This window comes from Benincasa hispida, chromosome 1 (assembly GCF_009727055.1).
Source record: "Benincasa hispida cultivar B227 chromosome 1, ASM972705v1, whole genome shotgun sequence".
NCBI classification, from domain to species: domain Eukaryota; kingdom Viridiplantae; phylum Streptophyta; class Magnoliopsida; order Cucurbitales; family Cucurbitaceae; genus Benincasa; species Benincasa hispida.
Genome location: NC_052349.1, coordinates 23,102,007 through 23,120,528, shown reverse-complemented (window position 1 = coordinate 23,120,528; position 18,522 = coordinate 23,102,007). Strand labels below are relative to the sequence as shown.

General features: G+C 34.9%; 1 protein-coding gene across 2 annotated transcripts in view; it reads right to left on the bottom strand.

Annotated features, from left to right (window-relative positions):
* Positions 1-5,917, bottom strand: part of LOC120080502 (DNA topoisomerase 3-beta) — a 42,084-nt gene extending 36,167 nt beyond the window's left edge. The window contains exons 1-4 of one of the 2 annotated variants that reach the window (XM_039035177.1): positions 5,713-5,917; positions 5,554-5,610; positions 4,338-4,441; positions 2,743-2,836 (exon numbers count right to left, since the gene is read on the bottom strand). In XM_039035177.1, coding sequence (XP_038891105.1) covers positions 2,743-2,836; positions 4,338-4,441; positions 5,554-5,610; positions 5,713-5,736 — 279 coding nt within the window. In that variant the 5' untranslated portion in view covers positions 5,737-5,917. Of the gene's footprint in view, positions 1-2,742; positions 2,837-4,337; positions 4,442-5,553; positions 5,611-5,712 lie in introns of those variants that run through there. The other variant, XM_039035186.1, reaches the window with a different exon arrangement.
* Between the last annotated feature and the right edge of the window lie 12,605 nt (positions 5,918-18,522).

Genomic DNA, 18,522 nt, shown 5'->3' with positions numbered 1-18,522 from the left:
GTGCCAATTATGAGAACCACCTCCATGTATACTCTTCACTACTTTGCACCAAAGCGCCCCTGATTCATGCATCTCCAACCCCACTAAAGACAAATTCCTGGCTTTGAAATTGCCTAAGCTGAATTCTTCTCCAACCCCATGTTGTAAATGCTTTGAAACCGAATCCCATTTAACCAAGTGATTAACGTTACTGCCATTAACTCCTTCCCAAAAGAAAATCCTCATAATCCTCTCAATTGCCTCGATAACTTTCACAGGCATAGCAAATAAGGGCATATAATATATTGGGAGGTTTGTTAGCACTGCCTTATTCAATGTTATTCTTCCTCCTTGAGACAAATTGAATCTCTTCCATCTGTCCAATTTTTTAAAAATTTTATCAAAAATGTGGCTCTCTCTCTCTCTCTCTCTCTCTCCAAGCATTTATCTTTTGTGTTTATTCATGAATTTTGGGAAGGTTATCATATGGTTTTTAGCAAGTTCTACATCTTCTTTTGAATATTTTGTTTCCTTGTATTTTGAGCATTAGTCTTTTTTCATTATATCAATGAAAAGTTATGTTTCCTTTAAAAATAAAAACTACAAAAAACTTATAAACTTTTGAAAACAAAAACAGTTGTAGTCGGTTGATTTTGTTCATCTTTTTTTTTTTTTTTTATGGAGTACAAGTGGGTGGGTGTATAAGGATTTGAACCTCCGACCTCAAAGGAAAGAGTAGATGCTAATTATCGTCGTTGAGCTATGCTCAGTTTGGCAATTTATTGATTTTTTTTTACCAGTTAAGGTTAAAAGATTATTTCAAGAAAGAATTCCCATAAATACACCACACAAATTCTTAATTTTTCCTTATCTCATCATCTCCTACAGTCATACTATAAACTATAATAGATGGAGTTAATGGCTTGGAGTGTTTAAGGAAAAATTATTTCCTGAATAAGTGCATCCCAATCCCCCTTGGAAATAATGACTCAAATATAAACACTCCAATCTTTTGCAGACAACCAAAGTAAACTAGGAATACCAACTTAAGGCTTAGGATTAAGTTGGAACAATTCCTTTTCAAAATAACTCATTAGATCATCATTTTTTAGATTTGGTGGGAAAATCCATCACAAGATTCTTCTCGTAAAGGAGAATTGTATGCAAAAAGAACTCTAATATCACCTTCATAAGATTCTTCAAGGAAACTTGATTCATTAAACCAAATTCCTCCCTCCTCTAAACTGCTAATACTGATATTGGTATGGTTATTAAAAATCAGATTTTTCATCATCCCATGTGCAACTACTTACTTTTTTCCTAGTTGACCGAACCAAACCAAAGGACAGACTGTTATGCACATTTGAATTGAAAGAATCATCAAAGGCTTCACCTTCAGCTATCTTTGAAATCTGAAAAGAAGAGCTACCTTTCCAATGCCCAACCATCCCCAAAAGCACGAATCAAATTTCTTCCTTTAATGCTGTTATATCTGATAATAGGAAAACATTTGCATAATCTTCTATAATAAACAATTCTGAGGAAGATGCCTTCGCTTGTTGGCCTTTTTGTTATATTCTTTCTCGGAAAGAAGAGGAAGACTTGAACCATATTCTCTGGCGCTGTGAGTATGCGATTTGTATTTGGGATTCTTTCTTCTAGATATTTGGGTTGATGGTCGCTCAAAACAAAGACGTCAATGCTATGATCGAGGAATTCCTCCTCAATCCGCCTTTTGGAAGGAAAGGCCGTTTTTATGGTGTCCTGGGGTGGGCCCAATCTTATGGGTTTTGTGGGGCGAATGGAATAGGTGAGTGTCTAGGGGTGTGGATAGGTATCCTTATGATATTTGGTCCCTCGTTCGTTTTTATGTTCCTCTTTGGACTTCAATTTCGAAGGATTTTTGTAATTATCCCATAGGCATTTTGTTGCATAGTTGGAGCCCCTTCTTGTGGAGGGAGTTTCCTTTTTTGTGGGCTTGGCTTTTTGTATGCTCATGTTTTTTTCATTTTTTCTCAACGAAAGTTGTTGTTTTCATAAAAATAAATAAATAAACAATTGGGAAGACCTCATTATAAAATTTTTATGTATTGTGCTTTGGTAAAACGCTACAGCTTTCTTGCAGTGAACAAAAAGGTGATCTTCTTAAGATTTCAAGGTTGAGGCAAAGAGGGCACTAAAATGACCGTATTTGGCAATGGGGTATCCTCCTTGAAGATACATTGATCCATCATTTTCTTAATTATCATTGTTAAGATTTATGAAAAGAAATTCACAAGCTCCTCACCATATCGAAATATATCTCTCACACAAACCTAGAATAGAAGAAAGGAAAACATAAGAAAAGGCGAATGTATGAAAACTAAACAAAGGACATGAAAAGTGGATTGATAAATGAGTGGCACATATACATGAGAAGCACATGCATTTTATGGACTGTTAAATAAAAAGGAAACCAAGAATACGAAGTATATCGGACAAATCAATAGAAATAGTTTAATTTAGTTGAGAAAAATTCTATTTAGTTAATTAACCAAGGCAAACTGTTTCTCCTAGGTTTTATTTTTTAATGAAAGAATATACAGGCATAAAAAAAACCAAGTCCACAAAATAGCGCCCTCTACAAGGAGCTCCAACTGTGTAACAAAATTCCTATAGGATAATTACAAAAGTTTCTCCTAGTTAATGTTTCAACCATCCCCAATTTCCTACAATGTGAGAGAGTATTCATACAAACCAACAGAAAAATGTAACCGCTCGTACCTTTGGGTTTGATTCTGTCTTAATCACTGAAGCTTGAAAAAGATCCAAAGGATCAGTGCTCTTCCAATCTTGAAATCCAGCTGGGAAATCTATACTACACCCATGAAAAGACAACAGAGAAATGCACTATAACAATGGCCAGAGAGTAAAGGACTAGTCCATCATCATGAAGCAACCAAAAACAACCACACAAGTAAGCTTTGTCAGACAGAATCAGAAAAACTAATCATTTCAGCAAAGAGCATTCTTGGAAATTAATAGGCACAAAAATCCAGTGTTTGCCAATTTTTACTATAGCCATATTAATTAGCAACCTTGGAACAACACTCAGATAATTTTCATTCCACAATTGGATAATTTGAGAAATAATAATACTTAAGCCTTCATCATTAATCAAGTAAATAAAGAATTAATAGGGAGCGTGTTATATAAAATCAGATAGATACAGAGAGACATGAAAAGGGAATATACAAATGCAGGGAAATACATGCCTAATAAATCATGCTCAGCGTTGGGCTCAAGGGCGCCATGTATATTGCAAGTGCTCTCTTTCAGCCTTTATTATTTCTTGCTGGTTATCGTAAAGATGTAATTAAAAAATCTTATGTTATCAGCTGTTGTTCGTAAAATCCCATTGTTATAACAAAAAACACCTATACATGGAGCCCTTGGGCTCAAGGGCACCATGTAGCTGTCTTTCAGCCTTTATTTCTTGCCTGTTATAGTTAATTATGTAAATAAAGAATTCTTCTGTTATCAACTGTTTTTCGTAAAATCCCATTTTTATCAACAAAAAACACCATGCGCAGCTTAGGCTCAAGAACGGACAATCATATCTTAATAAACAACCACACAACATCCAAATTGGAAGGCACTTTTGTAATACACCTAGGCGTTTGGGTTTTTACTCCTTTATTTCATTTATCAATACAATTTGTTTCTCTTCTCTTCACAAAAATAAATCCAAAATTCCAAGTGCAAGAACGATATTTTTTTCTTTTACATCGTGAGTGTCTGGGCCAGTTTTTGCATATTATCTATAAAAAAAAAACTGCAAGAACAATATTAAAGCATGTGTCTTAGTGAAAAAAAGGGAGAAAAAAAATCCACAATTGGGCTAGAAAGCTAAAAACTATCTTCTTGTTTTTGGAGAAATTATTTTCTCATTTCTCAAAGAACCCAATAATGAGTAAATATACTATTACAAGAGGAGTCTAAACCAAGGAAACTAATTATAAAAGGAAAGGAAAGAACAATGAAAAAAAAAAAAAAAACAAATACGTTACACACAAATCTACATATCTAAGTTGAAAAGGTCAGTAAAGATAAAATGCAAAACAAGAAACAAAGGAATATTTTTTCACCGTAGGTTAGGCCAAGGACAGCAGAACTTGCAATTGCAACTATCAGATCTTAGTTCATTAATTTCCATTAATTGCACGTGAATCTCGTATAGACCCCTTTAACAGTTGGACTTTTTTATTGTTGCAAAATCAATAAAAGTTCTTCAATCTTGACGTTCTTTGCATAGATATAATTTTTAAAGCAACAAAATCACATTCATACACACGAGATATAATTAAATGAAAAGGCACCTGAAAACATGCCCGATCACTGATGTCACTTTATAATGAGCATGATGCCCAAGAAATCTCCCATCGAATTCATGTACATCTGTGCTACCCTTTCTTGTAGACATCTGTAACATTAATATATTGAGCTTATATGTCAACATTACTTCCTAAATTGTTCTTTTTCCCCTTGATAAGGAAGCAATACTTTTCATCAACATGATGAAGAAGTATAAAACTCCAACTTGGAGACGTGAAAAAAGCCCAAAGAACCAAAACATACACAATTTCTCTAAAGACCAGAAATAGAAATTTAAAAAAATAATAATAATCATTATTATTATAATTTTAAAAAAAAAAACTAATAAATTAATAAATAAAGGAGGACAATCTCAACATAAAAGCTCAAACTTTTCCGAATTAAAACAAACTACAAGTGCCTTGGAGGTTCTCACTTAGCTAGCTTGAAGTCATGTCTAGACCAACAGACCTTGGAGGTTTGGGTGTTGGTAACTTGAGATGTTCTTCCTGGAAGTTGATTCTCTCTACCATAAGGTTATTGTGACTAAGTCAAGCACGGTTCTCATTTAAAGGGATACTGGCGGTGGTTCGCATGAAACGTTCAAAAATCTCTACAAAGCTATCTCATTTGAATTTCCCCTTGTCTTTCAATTTGTGAAATGCTTGATGTCTCTCAACTTGAGGCCTTTTCATAAAACTTTTTTTTCATGCTTAGGCCTTCTTTACAAACACCAAATGAAATTATTCCTGGACTACAGAAACTCTCTTATACCAGTAGAAAATTCTAAGGATAAATTGAAAAAGGAAATAACAAACATGGTATAGCCCACAAGATTATGTGCTAAATAATCTTGCTAAAAAATGTATACACGTGCACACAGTGGGAGCACCATGCTAGATTTTCTATTCACATGCTAAAATCATATACTTAGTAATGTTCAAATTACATATCCTAAAATATGCAAAATGATATAAGCATGCTAGTATACATCGAAATATACATTTTAAGAGAGGCTTTTGCAAGCTATCCTATGAATGCTAATCAACTCTTCCAACTGAGAACCATTGTTCGTCTTCTAAAACCTGTATAATCTACTGTCTAAGTCATTCGGGCAAGTGGGGGAAAAAAACCTTAGAAATGGGTTAAAAAATACCACTGTGATCACCAACCTATAATCTTAAAATCCTACGAGAATCAGAAAGTGTTTCTACAACTTACTTGGCCATGAGAGAGTGCAGAAGCAATTGAGAGCGCAATGCTAGGCTTCTCTGCCACCTGAAACAGCGATGAGAATCAACAAAGAAACAACCGAGACGGGAAAATGGTGGAAAATTAATTGGATGAAGTTCAAAAAAGAAGTAACAGGCTTATACACACCATAAGAACCGTTGAAGCAACCATGATGAGGGTTGTCGCCGGAGCCTAAAAGGCTGAATTCGGCGACTTTCTGAGTGAATTGGGGATTCTGCTTCTTACTCTGCCAAATCGCTGATCAGTAACGACAACTCTAAAACTTCACAATCGTTGAGCAAAAGCTTCGACTTCAACCGGAAATAAACAGGAAAACAATGGAGAAGGAAGAGAAAAGCAATGGAAGAAAAACAACGGTGATATGGTTTGGGCCTTTTATAGGTAACTGGGCGAAATGGGCTTTGGAAGAGTAATTGGGCCATTCGTTGAGTTTGGATTTCATGTGCTTTTTAGTTCAACATCAGATCCAATAATTAGTATCTTATTTCTTCAAGACAAACTATGCTAAAATTAGCTTATGTTTTTACAGTTCTATAGTTTGACTTGATCGACGATCGAAACGGACGGTTGTTTTATTTTTTAATTCATATGTGCTGTAATTTAAAAGGTTAAAAAACTAATTTTTGTCTCCTATCTTTTAAGAAGTCTGACTAAGATTTTAAAAACATGTTCATTCATCAGATCCAAAATTTATAGTTTGACATACATATTCTATCAATTAAGGAGTCGACGTTGATAGACTTCTATCAATCTCTATCGGTGATAGAAACTTCATTGATAAAGGTTGATAGAAGTCTATCAGTATTTATTAGTGATGGAAACTGATAAAAGTCTAAAATGATTAAATTTTGTTATTTCGTGTAAATAGTTGTCCTTATTTTTCTATTTTTGATAATTTCCATTCTTTTTAACTAAAAATAGAAACATGTTTGATAATATTTTTTAATTCTCCAAAAGTGTCAATTAAAAATATGAAAAATTCATATGAATAAATTTTCAAAATTAAATATTAAAAAAACATATAGTGTATATTTTTGGGAAATCCTTATAAATAGTATTAAAAAAAAATGAAACCAATTACCCATATAGCAAAAAAAAAATGTGAGAAATATGAAAATGTGAATAACGTTTTACATTTTTTGAAAATTCCTAAACAACCCTTCTTCATTTAAACTTCGATCGGTGATTTCTTCTTCTTATTCTTCATCGTTCGTTTGTTCTTGATCGGATCTTCTTCATCGTCTCTGAGATTTGGTTCATCAACAACGTGATCAACCTGGTACACCTTCTTCTCCTTCTTCTTCCTCTTCACCACTTCTTCTTCTTCACTGCATCTTTTTCGCGGCTTCTTTTTCTTCACCACATTCACCGCATCTTATGCTTCGTCTTCACATAATCTTTGCCAAAACCACATATTCATTATTCTTCTTTTTCTTCTTCTTTTCCAATTTCAGCATTATTCTTCTTGTTCAATCGGTCAGAATTGTACAACCTCTTCTTCTTCTTCGATCTTTGATTAGAATGTTCTCCAAGATCACTTTTCAAATGAATACGTTATTAAAATCAGATTGTCTGTGTGTTTGTTATTTCTTTCAACTCAAGTTTCTATCACTGATAGGAAGTGATAGAGTTTTATCACTATCTAACATTGATAGACCGTGATAGAGTTCTATCACTATCTATCAGCGACATACTATGATAGAAGTCTAGCTGATAGTTAGTGATAGAAGTCTATCACAATCTATCAATAATAGAATATAATAGGTACTATGGTGCTTGAATTCTGTTTTGGTTTGTGTTTTTAAGTGATAATACTCTCTCTCGATCAGTGATAACTTTTAGAAATACAATTTATTTTATCTCCTTCTTTAGAATAATTAGAAAAATTTAGAGAAAAATCTGTTAAGTTGATATGAAATTCATAGAAAATAATCATACTTTGCATTCATGTGTTTACAAAACTCATAATCTTGGAAATTGTAAGATTGGTCATTATTGAATGCAAGCTTTAAATGAAATGAAGTAAAAAAAAATGGCCAAGAAAGAAAAAGTTGCAGCCTTGAACGCATAGAAGAGATCAGCTCAGTGCCCAATTTTGTAACACAAAAAACCATGTGATGAGATGAAACATGAATAGAGAAAACGACAGACGCGTAGGCAGTGTGTCACACCCCCTCCCAGATTGTCCTCTAAATCTAAGAAGGGATGTGAAGACAGCCGTCATCAACCCTCTTATGAAAACTACGGTCCAACCTGTTATTTTGTACCTGTCTCTTTAGCATCAGTTAAACCTGTTTAGCAGTTTATAATCTCAACAACCTACCATAGTCACATCATCATTTCCACTACACACACACACACACATATACTGCTAAATAGTTACCAAACCAACATACATTAATAGATTCTAAAGACTTAAGTTTAATACAATAATAGTTCGACACAAGTTCTACCATTTTTTCCATGACATGTACAGACAAAATTAGGGTCTAAACATAGTAAAGTGGGCCACTTAAACTTTAAAAAATTCTTGGAAGATCCTGAGTAGTGACTGACTAGCAAATCTTCTAGGTTTCGAAATGTTGACCACTGCCTGAGAGAGAAAACATATAAAAGAATGAGCTTAAAATGTTGAGTGAGTGACTATTTTCGGAAACATTTTTTCATACAAGAACAACATAAACGTGATTTTCATAAAACATTTACAATTTCATTTACAGGTTTAAGATTAAAGTTGGAAAAGTGAAAATATGGCATATAAAAACTCTGAAATGAAACTCATCATCATTTCCTACAAAGTGACTCCACTCCTCTGCCTAAGCACGTGCGAGAGCGCTTTTGCTCCTAATAATCTTAGTTAAGAGAGAGTCATTTTTCTCGATCTCATCAACATCAATCCCTTCGGTAGCAAGGATCTCCATGTAACTGGGTACCTTACCATGCCTTTGGTACCAATGTCCAGGAGTAGGTTTTTCATACAAAGCATAAAACATTTTAACTTTACATGAATCTTTATCATAAATAGCATACACAACATGCTGTAAGAAATCCTTGAAAAGCTTAGTCTCATGCTAAAACACAACATAAAGCTTAATTGGAACACATGGAAGTTATATATAAAATCTATCATTAAACTATAGGTCATGCGTTCAACATCAATTTCCAATACTTAAATCATGCATTGAGGAAATCAAGCTAGACTAACTATGCGTTGCAAGTTCATCAGTAAAACACTTAATAAACATTTGAAAGCTAGTCACTCACCGTCTTTGAGTTCCTTCCTTAAAGGGTTGTAGGCCTCCCCTATATGTGTTTGCCCTGTATAAATAATGAGAGTCTTTGGTTAGAGCCTTTAACTCCCTCTTAAGCTTAACTTCACTATCAACCTTAACATATACTAAGTCTAAATTTAGTTCAACGCATCATCTCATTGCTTTTTACTCAACGCATCCATGACACATAAGTACTCAGCGCATTTTCATCCTTAACTTGATTTTACCTTACGATTAGCTAGGTGGGTAGCAATCCGCATACGAGTGCTCAATGGCACTAAGATACGCCTACCTCACCTATGCGATGGGTGCTCGTGGTCGTAACCCTCAGCACGCCTCTTCCGTTGTACACAGTCTCTCGTGCACTTTGTGTGCACACTTCGACCAGTGCCTACTTACTTTATCGCATATGTGCACTCGCCCACACTTAGCCTCAGCCAGTCAGCTGCTTGCTTATGATTGGGTGGCAGCTACCTGCTTGTTCGTCCAATAAAAAATTCCAGATTTAGTTTCCAGTTTGAATAACTTAATTCCAGACTTAATCTCATGAAACTTCTTTCTAAGAACTTATTCCCAGACATCTTAGCTAACTTACCTTGAATTTCAGGATCTGATTCCTCTCCATCTTGAAATTTGTCAACTTTTACAATCTATCCGAGTAACCTAAGAATCTCAAGCACTTGAGGAATTCTTCAACTTCCAGCTCAATTCCATAAGAATTTTCCTCCGGCAGCCCTAGATTAATTTCCTCACTGCCCAAGCTTCAGGTTGGCAATAACTCTCCTTTTTTAGCACAAGTAAAATGCCCAAACTAAGCTTCTCATTTCTAACTTCCTTTGATATGAAGGGTTACATGATTAGATAACATCCCTAAGATGACACCTGACGCACTAGGCTCACTTATAGCCTCTAATCAGACCACTTAGCCCACCAATTGAGTGATAAAACTAGGTGTTTAAGTCTTTTACCAACTCATCGGTTTGAGTCCATGCAAGTCTCCCTTCTATCCAACGCACACTCAAACAGCGTCGCACACCTACGGTCACCGCGTTACTAGCCCACGTATACATTTACATGTCTTAGGTGCTCGTGCTTAGGCCTTCCGCTCATCAACGTCTTCATTAACCTTTACACGTGCCTCAGAGCTTCTTGCCATCGCATAGCCCTTGGACCAAGCCTATTAATCTCCTTAACATCACTTAAGGCTTAGCACACGCTCACTTAGGCAAACTTAGTTGCTCGCATTTTGTCCTTCTTGGCCTTTGTTAAACCCACAAAAATGACCATCAACGCATGCCTCTTGTTAGACTTAACTCATTTTCCTCCCTTGGACCCTTAACTGCATAGTATCACATGCCTTTATCGCATCTAGTCCTCTGATTTCCATCTAAGTGTTAGTTTTCTTATCTCACCTATTCCTAATACTTAGAAAATTTTCCTCTTTTAAATATTGTACACAATCATAACATAATTTACATAATATTCAACTATATATATATCATTAACTTGAATTCATAAAAACTTAAACACAATTAATCAGTAAAATAGGTTTATGGGGTTACATGGTGTACATCACATCAAGATGCAAGTTGGTAACTGATTTGAGACATCCATACCAAAGCCAATGAATCTGTGACGCGAGTAGTCGGTGCAGCAAAGTGTGGAATTAAATGCAAGGTGTCGTGTATCATTAGAGAGAGACAAAGAACCTTCTTTTTTACATCTATAAATAGTCCATTGAAGATTTTTCTGAGTATGAAATGATATGAGATCAGCTTTACCAAGAAATTGACCGAAGCTCTGTTCATTCACTACTTAAAACCCGCCATTGCCACCACTTCTTCAAGCTTTTCTTTGGAGAATTCTAACTAAGAGCTCAGTTTTCTTTTTCTGAAAAGAAAAAAGAAAGGCTACCACCACTGTTGCAACTACATTGAAGCAGTCACTATTATAGCCAAAAGCAACAACAAGAAATTGTGACATACGGCTTGATATTTTTATTTCTTGCCTTTCATTACACTTTCCTTGGCATCTTCATTTTGTACTAAGTTGTAGAGATTGAAAAACTCTTTTTTCTTAATATGAATACAATTTCTTCCATATTCTATCCTTCCATATCTTTTAGTTACTGAGATTAAATCGAGAGATTGGTCTAAGTAGAAAATAATCAATTGTTTGAGAGAGTATGTGATTGTCGAACTTGTTAGACAACGAGAATAGTAGCTTTAGAGATAAAGTTAACCTGCTGAAATCAAAACTCATTGCATGCATCCTAGAGATAGGATATTGTGGCTAAAAACATTAAGAGGTGAAGTTCATTACTTGATGAATTTATAGCATGAACATATGACTTGTATACTGTTTAGGAAAATGTTAATGGACCTTTCTCAAACCCTGTCTAGTTATTGATATTTTCTCCATTTTCAACGCACGCTGCTTCATATATTGATTGTAATTGTCATCACACATTCACCATCATTCGATGCATCACCATTCACACACCCGCGATCATCCAATCCACCGTACTTGTAAGTGATTCATTAGTTTAGGAAACAACATTTTCATCACATGATTGAAAACAACCCACTATGTTAAGATCAAATAATCATTTCACCGAAACTATTTTGTTTAGACTTATACTTGGGTCTAAATAGGAAAATACTGCGTTTAAAGTAAATTATTCATCTTGTTCGTTGCATTCGTGATGCAAGCTTAGGAGTGTATTATAAGAGGTAATTGGAAAAATGACTGCAAATGTGATTGATGCGTTGATACGTTAATGATGCATGAAGGGACGCGTGACACTCCTCTTTATGCGTTCAAGTTTTCCTGAATCAGATCCAAGTATAAATCCAACTCAGGTTCTTGGTAAGTCCAGGGTCGAACTCAGGGATTTAGATTAAAGCTAACTTAGAGCCTGTATTGTAACTGATGTAGAAGTATCCTAAGTGAATGTGGAATGAGTTATCTACACTAAGTTTGTTGTGTGCATGCAAGAAGATACAAAAAGATCAAGTAGAAAACAGGAGGTTGTGTGAAAATGGTGTTTAGTGCAGGGGATATGCGCCGATCTAAGTGAAATGTACACGTACAAGAATGTGATGCGGATGAAAATGACTTGTTTATCTATGTTTATGCATTAGATTTCTGCTTACTTTCTATTCAGCACTTCTCAATGTGAATGTCATACAATTCCCTATCTCTAGGGTGTATGCGTTAGTCACAAAATGCAATAAAACACTAGTGCGTCTATCTCTAGATGTACCAAGCGTTTCTAACTTAATGTTTGCTTGCTTATTCTCTCGAATAATTCAAGCTAAAGTAGCTTTTACCAAGTGATTCAGTTGACTTAGGCATTTAGAAATGGATTTTGCATGAAGTTATAGATGCATCTAATGCAAAGCAAGAAATGAACAGTGACGAAGTGTAGTAAATCAAATATGTGAATTCATAAAGAAACTGATTGTCTTTACAAGATCAATACTCAATCAAATGAGATGAACAGAATTAGAATTCAGATGAAAAGAAAGGAGTCAAGTCACAGAGTACAATCTCTTGTCTTCTTTGGCTCAATTTAAATTCGTGTACAACCAACTTGTAAAAGAAATGGAAGAAAATTCTCTCTCGAGCTAAGCCTTATCCAGTCCTTGATAGAAAGTGGGGGTAGTTCTCTTCCTTCTTGTGTTCTTCTTGTCACAGCAGCACGACTCTAAGTCTCTAAATTTCATAATTATACAAATTGAGCTAAATCATCTCATCTTATGGGATTTCTTCTATTTATAGGCGTTGTTCTTCATCAGCTTGATGATGGGGCAACATTAAATTCCATATCCTAGTCTGCCGCCTGACACTCAGACACTTTTCAGATGCCACCAGCTGCAGATGCCCATGCTTGTAAGTGGTGATTTGACACAAACAGCCTGAATCAATGAATCTTTCTTTTGTTGAAACCCCTCCGACGCATGCCTATGCGTTGACGTTGTTTGCGACACTTAGAATCCTTGTTGAAATCCTGCAATATTATGCGTTAGTGCCGCAGTTTTTCAGTAATAAATACTCTTTTGTATGAGTTTGATAGTGTTTGAGTAATTCTATGCGTTTTCCCTAAGAATGATGAGATTTTATCATTAAAGACCCTAATTGTTCTAATTTTTGAGAGACGATAACTTGTATTTCTACAAGTTATCACATCTCATTTAGGATTTAAAGCATAACATAAGGCTACCATTCATCGCATCACTTAAGAGAATGCAACATTCGACGATAGACATGGATAGAACTCCATCTATGTCGATCATGTTGGGATTAATGCCTTAAATCTCATGGGTCATGTATCTTGTAATTGTAATGTACAAATATTTTATTTAATAAAAAATGAGATGTTTTATTCGAAATTTAGTAGCATTAACCTACAAACCAATAAACTAACATCCAAGGTTATCTTCTGTAGCTTAGACATGTGTGTAGAGACGGATAGATGGATCATTTTTAAGTAATAACCTAAATGGTCTATAGTAGATGGATAAGGTTGGGTACCTTATCCTGGTGAGACTACGAATACGACCTGCTTTGTAGATATTACAATTGTTGTAAAGTGCTACAAATGATCTGATCTTGATCATTCATGTAGAGATGTGTGAGCGGGGGTATTCTAGACAAAGGAGTTTGTATAAGACCGGATCACGAAATAACTAGTCTTATTATATAACGCCATGTATAATAGAGACTTATATTTTACCAAAATGACCATAAGTGACATGACCTGAATCTCAAGTGAGTTGTGAACTCCTTTCTATGAAGGTCGTCATTTGATTTGTATGGGTGAGAGTGGTCAGACCGCCGACTCAATAAGCCTACCATTTGGGGATTCGTCTGATTAGGGAGCTAAGAACACAGCTACACAAGACGGAATTCACTCATTCTCTACACATATGAGTAAGTAGATAAATTGCTCCCTTAAGGGCTTATTCTAGGGCTTCAACCACGTGGCGTCGTACCCTCTCTTGGCCCCAAAGGGGTTTTGGTCATAGTTGAACTATGACTTATTGGCATTAAAGTGATCAGTGGTATTTAAGGAGTTAGATGTAAATACAAGGGCAAAACGGTAATTTTGATCCCAACTGTACTTACGAGCAATTTGTGAAGGGTTATCGCACCGTTGATTGGTTTATATCCAATGGACACAAATATATCTATAGTGCGAATAGTACAGTTGTCAGTCTTTAGTGGAGTGACAGACAGTTAATAGATGTTGGGTAATTTAAAAAGAGTTTAATTAATTATCTAAGTACTATTGAAGCTTCAATCTACAGTTTCATAAGATCTCATTTGTAGCTTAACAGGGATTGAGAATTAATTTTGAATTAATTTGAATTGTTCAAATTAATTGAGGGAATTAATTATATGTGAAATAATTAATATAATGTATTTGATACATTATAATATAAAGATTATTTGAGAGGAAATAAATATTTCAATATGATTCAATTATTAATTATATGGATTGGATTCATATAATTTAGTATAAATGTGATTTATATTAAAATACCACAAACATATGAGAGAAATAAAAGTATAGGTTATATTGTATATCGAATAAACTACAAGTCATATATATATATATATATTATATATAATTTAATTTTAAATTTAAATTTAAATTTAAAGGGAGGGAAATAACTTCCCTCCCCTTAATTCTCTCTGGATCCCATGTAGAGAAAGGAAGTGGGTGGTTTTCACGCAGAAGATTTTTTTTCTTTGAATTTTTCATCTTTATCTTCCCAGAGAAAAAAGACCAGGGTGAAAAAGCTTATGTAATTTTTCTCTAAAAAGATTCCCCCCTCTCTCTCAAACTCTCTCCCTCTCCTAAAACTCAGAGCCCATACAGATAAAAGCTTATAAGAAATCTCGACCTAAATAAAAATATAGATAACAATCTTGTGGTGGTGGCCATTATGTTTTTCCTTGATCGTGATCAATTTGGAGAAGGGGATTTCGTGAAGTTTTTTATTCATCAAGGGTATATAATCTTCTCCCTTTTCCTCTTTAAACGCTTGTTGTAAATTTATGAATTAATGCATAATTTTCTGTTTAGGTTTTGTAAAATTTGTATTTTGTGAAAAAAATTGAAAATTGGATTGATCCCTGCTTCCGCTACAAAACTTCACAATTCCTTCAGATCAATGATAGACAATGAAAGAAGTTAGTGATAAATATGATATATTAATCTGAACCATGGATTTTTATGTTATTTTTGTTTGTGTTTGTATAATATTTTCCTTTTCAATTGATTAAGTTTGTTTACAATCTTCTTTATGACAATTTTATCTCTGTCCATCAGTGATAGATAGGATAGAAGTCTATCACTACCTATCAGTTATAGACAAAGATAAAATTCTATTTATCTTTATCTATCACTAATAGACAGTGATAGAATTCCATCTCTATCTATCTGTAATATATATATGTGAACTAAGATTGATAGGTAGTGGTTGAACTCTATAACCGTTCATCACATATAGATGTTTGTGTGTTTTTTATTTTTTCTAGTTTGATTGTGATTTGAGGACTGAAGTGTGTGTGTTTGTTAGTTTTTATTTTGTTGTGTACTTCAGGACTCAAGATGCATATATAAATTGATGGTGATAGCCAATGACAAAAAGTGATAGAAGTATATCATTATTTATCAATAATAAATTTTAATGTTGTTATAGTTGAATGGTGTATTCAAAACACTGATAAACATACACTTGCTTCATGATAAGAATTGAAATTCACTATCTATCAGTATCTATCACTAATAGACAGTGATATACTTCTATTAGAGTATATGAGTGATTGAAGGAAATCGAACACGAGGATTTCCATGAGCAGCGGAAAGATCATTCCAAATTATAATAGTATATGAACTTTATAATTACAATAAAAAAAAAACATAAACATACAGTTATGCATTAAATACAGAAATTACAGGATGTTCAACAACATATCAAGGACAAGAGTAACACACTTTCGTCGACTCATCTCAAAGCTCTTTGACCACAAACACTATATCACAGCAACACCCGAACGCTCGTCCAACACGACCGCTACACTGCACGAACACCGTGCACTCGAACTAAACTATCGCCTTGGTCATGAACACCCCGAACAACACGAATGGCCTCCACAGAACCTCGACGGTGTCAAGTTGAGTATGACACCAACAAGAAGGCTACCTTGATATTCTCGATGTGAGAATTCAGAGGGTGGACTCTGTGTGGACTTGGTTTGAGGCAGAAGACCGAAGGAAACACAATTGTGTAAACGATTGAGCAAGTGAAAGATGGAAAGAAACTATTGTATAGGTCGATGCCCAATCGTTTAGGAAAAGCTAAGCGATTGTCTAGCAAAAGCTATGCGATCGTTTAGGAAAAGCTAAACGATCGTCTAGCAAAAGCTATGCGATCGTTTAGCTCATCGCTTAGCCGAGTGTTTGTCGCCTACTAAAACTCCACGATCGTTTACCTTACTCCAAGCTGTCGCTTAGTAAATCTAATTTACTTGACAACTTACCATGAGTAATTTCGAGATTGGAAATCTCAAAACATCAATTTTTTCAACATTACTAAAATTAGGAAAATATTTTTCCTTTTATCTCACGATTACCATGAAACCACCAATAACCTCCCACTCAATTGGTTATTAGAGAAAAAGAGATAATTATCCAATAATTAATATTATTATAAATATAAATGATAATCAACTTATCATACTATATTTATAACCTATAGTTTTAATATTTCATCTCATGAAACATATAAACCATAGCTTTTTTTTTTCTATTCCATGGTACTTAATGTAAATCTCATTTACATTAATCCTCCACTAGATGTATCTCATACACCATACCAATCATATCATATATAATCGAATTACTCTTTGTCAATTTGATCATTTCAAATCAACACCAAGAACTGATCCTCAACTGAATCCACTAAGCTACTAAGAGGACCTTATGGACCTGTAGCTCGAAGCTCCAACAGTACGTGAATAACGACTAAACTCTTTAGTCACCGGATCCGCCATCCGTTAACTGCCAGGCACTCCACCAAAGATTGACAGTTGAACTGTCCTTACCATATATATATTTTATGTCCATCTTAACCAATCAACAACACGACAACCCTTCACAGATTGCTCGTAAGTACAACTCGGCCAATAACCTTTATGCCCCTGTAATTACATCTAACCCCTTAAGTACAATTGATCCCTCTAATAAAGAGAAGCTGTGGCCACTATGTTCAAGCTCCGGAATCAGCCCTTAAGGGAGCAATCTCTCTACTTATCCCTGCTTCGAAAAAGGATGAATTCCATCTTGTGTATTGAGTTCTCAGCTTTCAATTCAGACAAGTCCCCAAAAAGGTAGGCATGTTTACGTTGGCAATCTGGCCACTCTCACCCATACTAATCAAACGACCGCCATCAAAGGCAGGAGTTCCCAAAGCACTCAAGATTGAGGTTGTGTCACCTATGGTCGTTTAGGTGAGATGTAAATCTTTAGTATCAACGGCGTTATATACAGAGTCTAGTCATCTCGTGGTCCGATCTTATACAAACTCTTTGTATAGGACACCCCCGCTCGCACGTCTCCACATGAATGATCAAGATCTACCATCTATAATAGTTTATAACACTTACAAACCTCTACAAAGTGGGTCGTATTCATAGTATCAACAGGATCAGGTATCCCACCTTAATCCTTATACTACAGACCTATTTAGGTTATCACTTAAGATTTGATCCACTTGTATATTACATATACATGCTTAAGTTTACATAAGATAACCATGGAGCTTTGTTTATTGGATATGAGTAAATGCCAGAATGAAATAACAATATTTTTGTTCATAAAATAATGTGTATCATTATAAACAATGAGACTTCGGAAGAATTAAGACACCAATCCCAACAATCTCCCACTTGTCCTAATGACTCAGGAAACTAATGTACCATACAATATAAAACATGTACAATATACAATAAGCTATAGCATATCTCAGTATATTCTTTCATTTGCCCTAGACAAGATGTTGCATGTCCCGCAGACCTAGACTCTCTATGTGACCCTCGAACGCTTTAGTCGTGAGAGTCTTTATAAAGAGATTAGCAACGTTGTGCTCCAACGCGATCTTCGTGACTATCACATCACCATGATGAACAATCTCTTTGATTAAGTGGTATTTTCGCTCTATGTGCTTACCCCAACGATGACTCTTAGGCTCCTTCACCACAGCCCCGTTGTTATCACAATAAAGTGTGATAGGCAAATCCATATTTGGAACAACTTCCAAATCTAAAAGTAATTTCCTCAGCCAAACAACCTCCTTAGTTGCTTCACAAGCGGTTACGTGATAACAGGCAGAAATGCACGTTATTACAGCATAAAGATAGAAAACAATGAAGGATTGCGATGGCAAAAATATATAAAATTGCGTCCAAAAGCATTAAGTTTAGAATATTGCGATCGTATACGTCCATCGCATTAAAGCAGCTAACTTGTGTATTTTGTGCAGAAAATGCGTTGGCTCAAGGCGGAATTTCGATCCAAGAAAATTAACGTCCGAGCGCATTAAGAGATTGCGACCACAAAGCTATGTGATCGATTGTGTTCGTGAAAATCTGC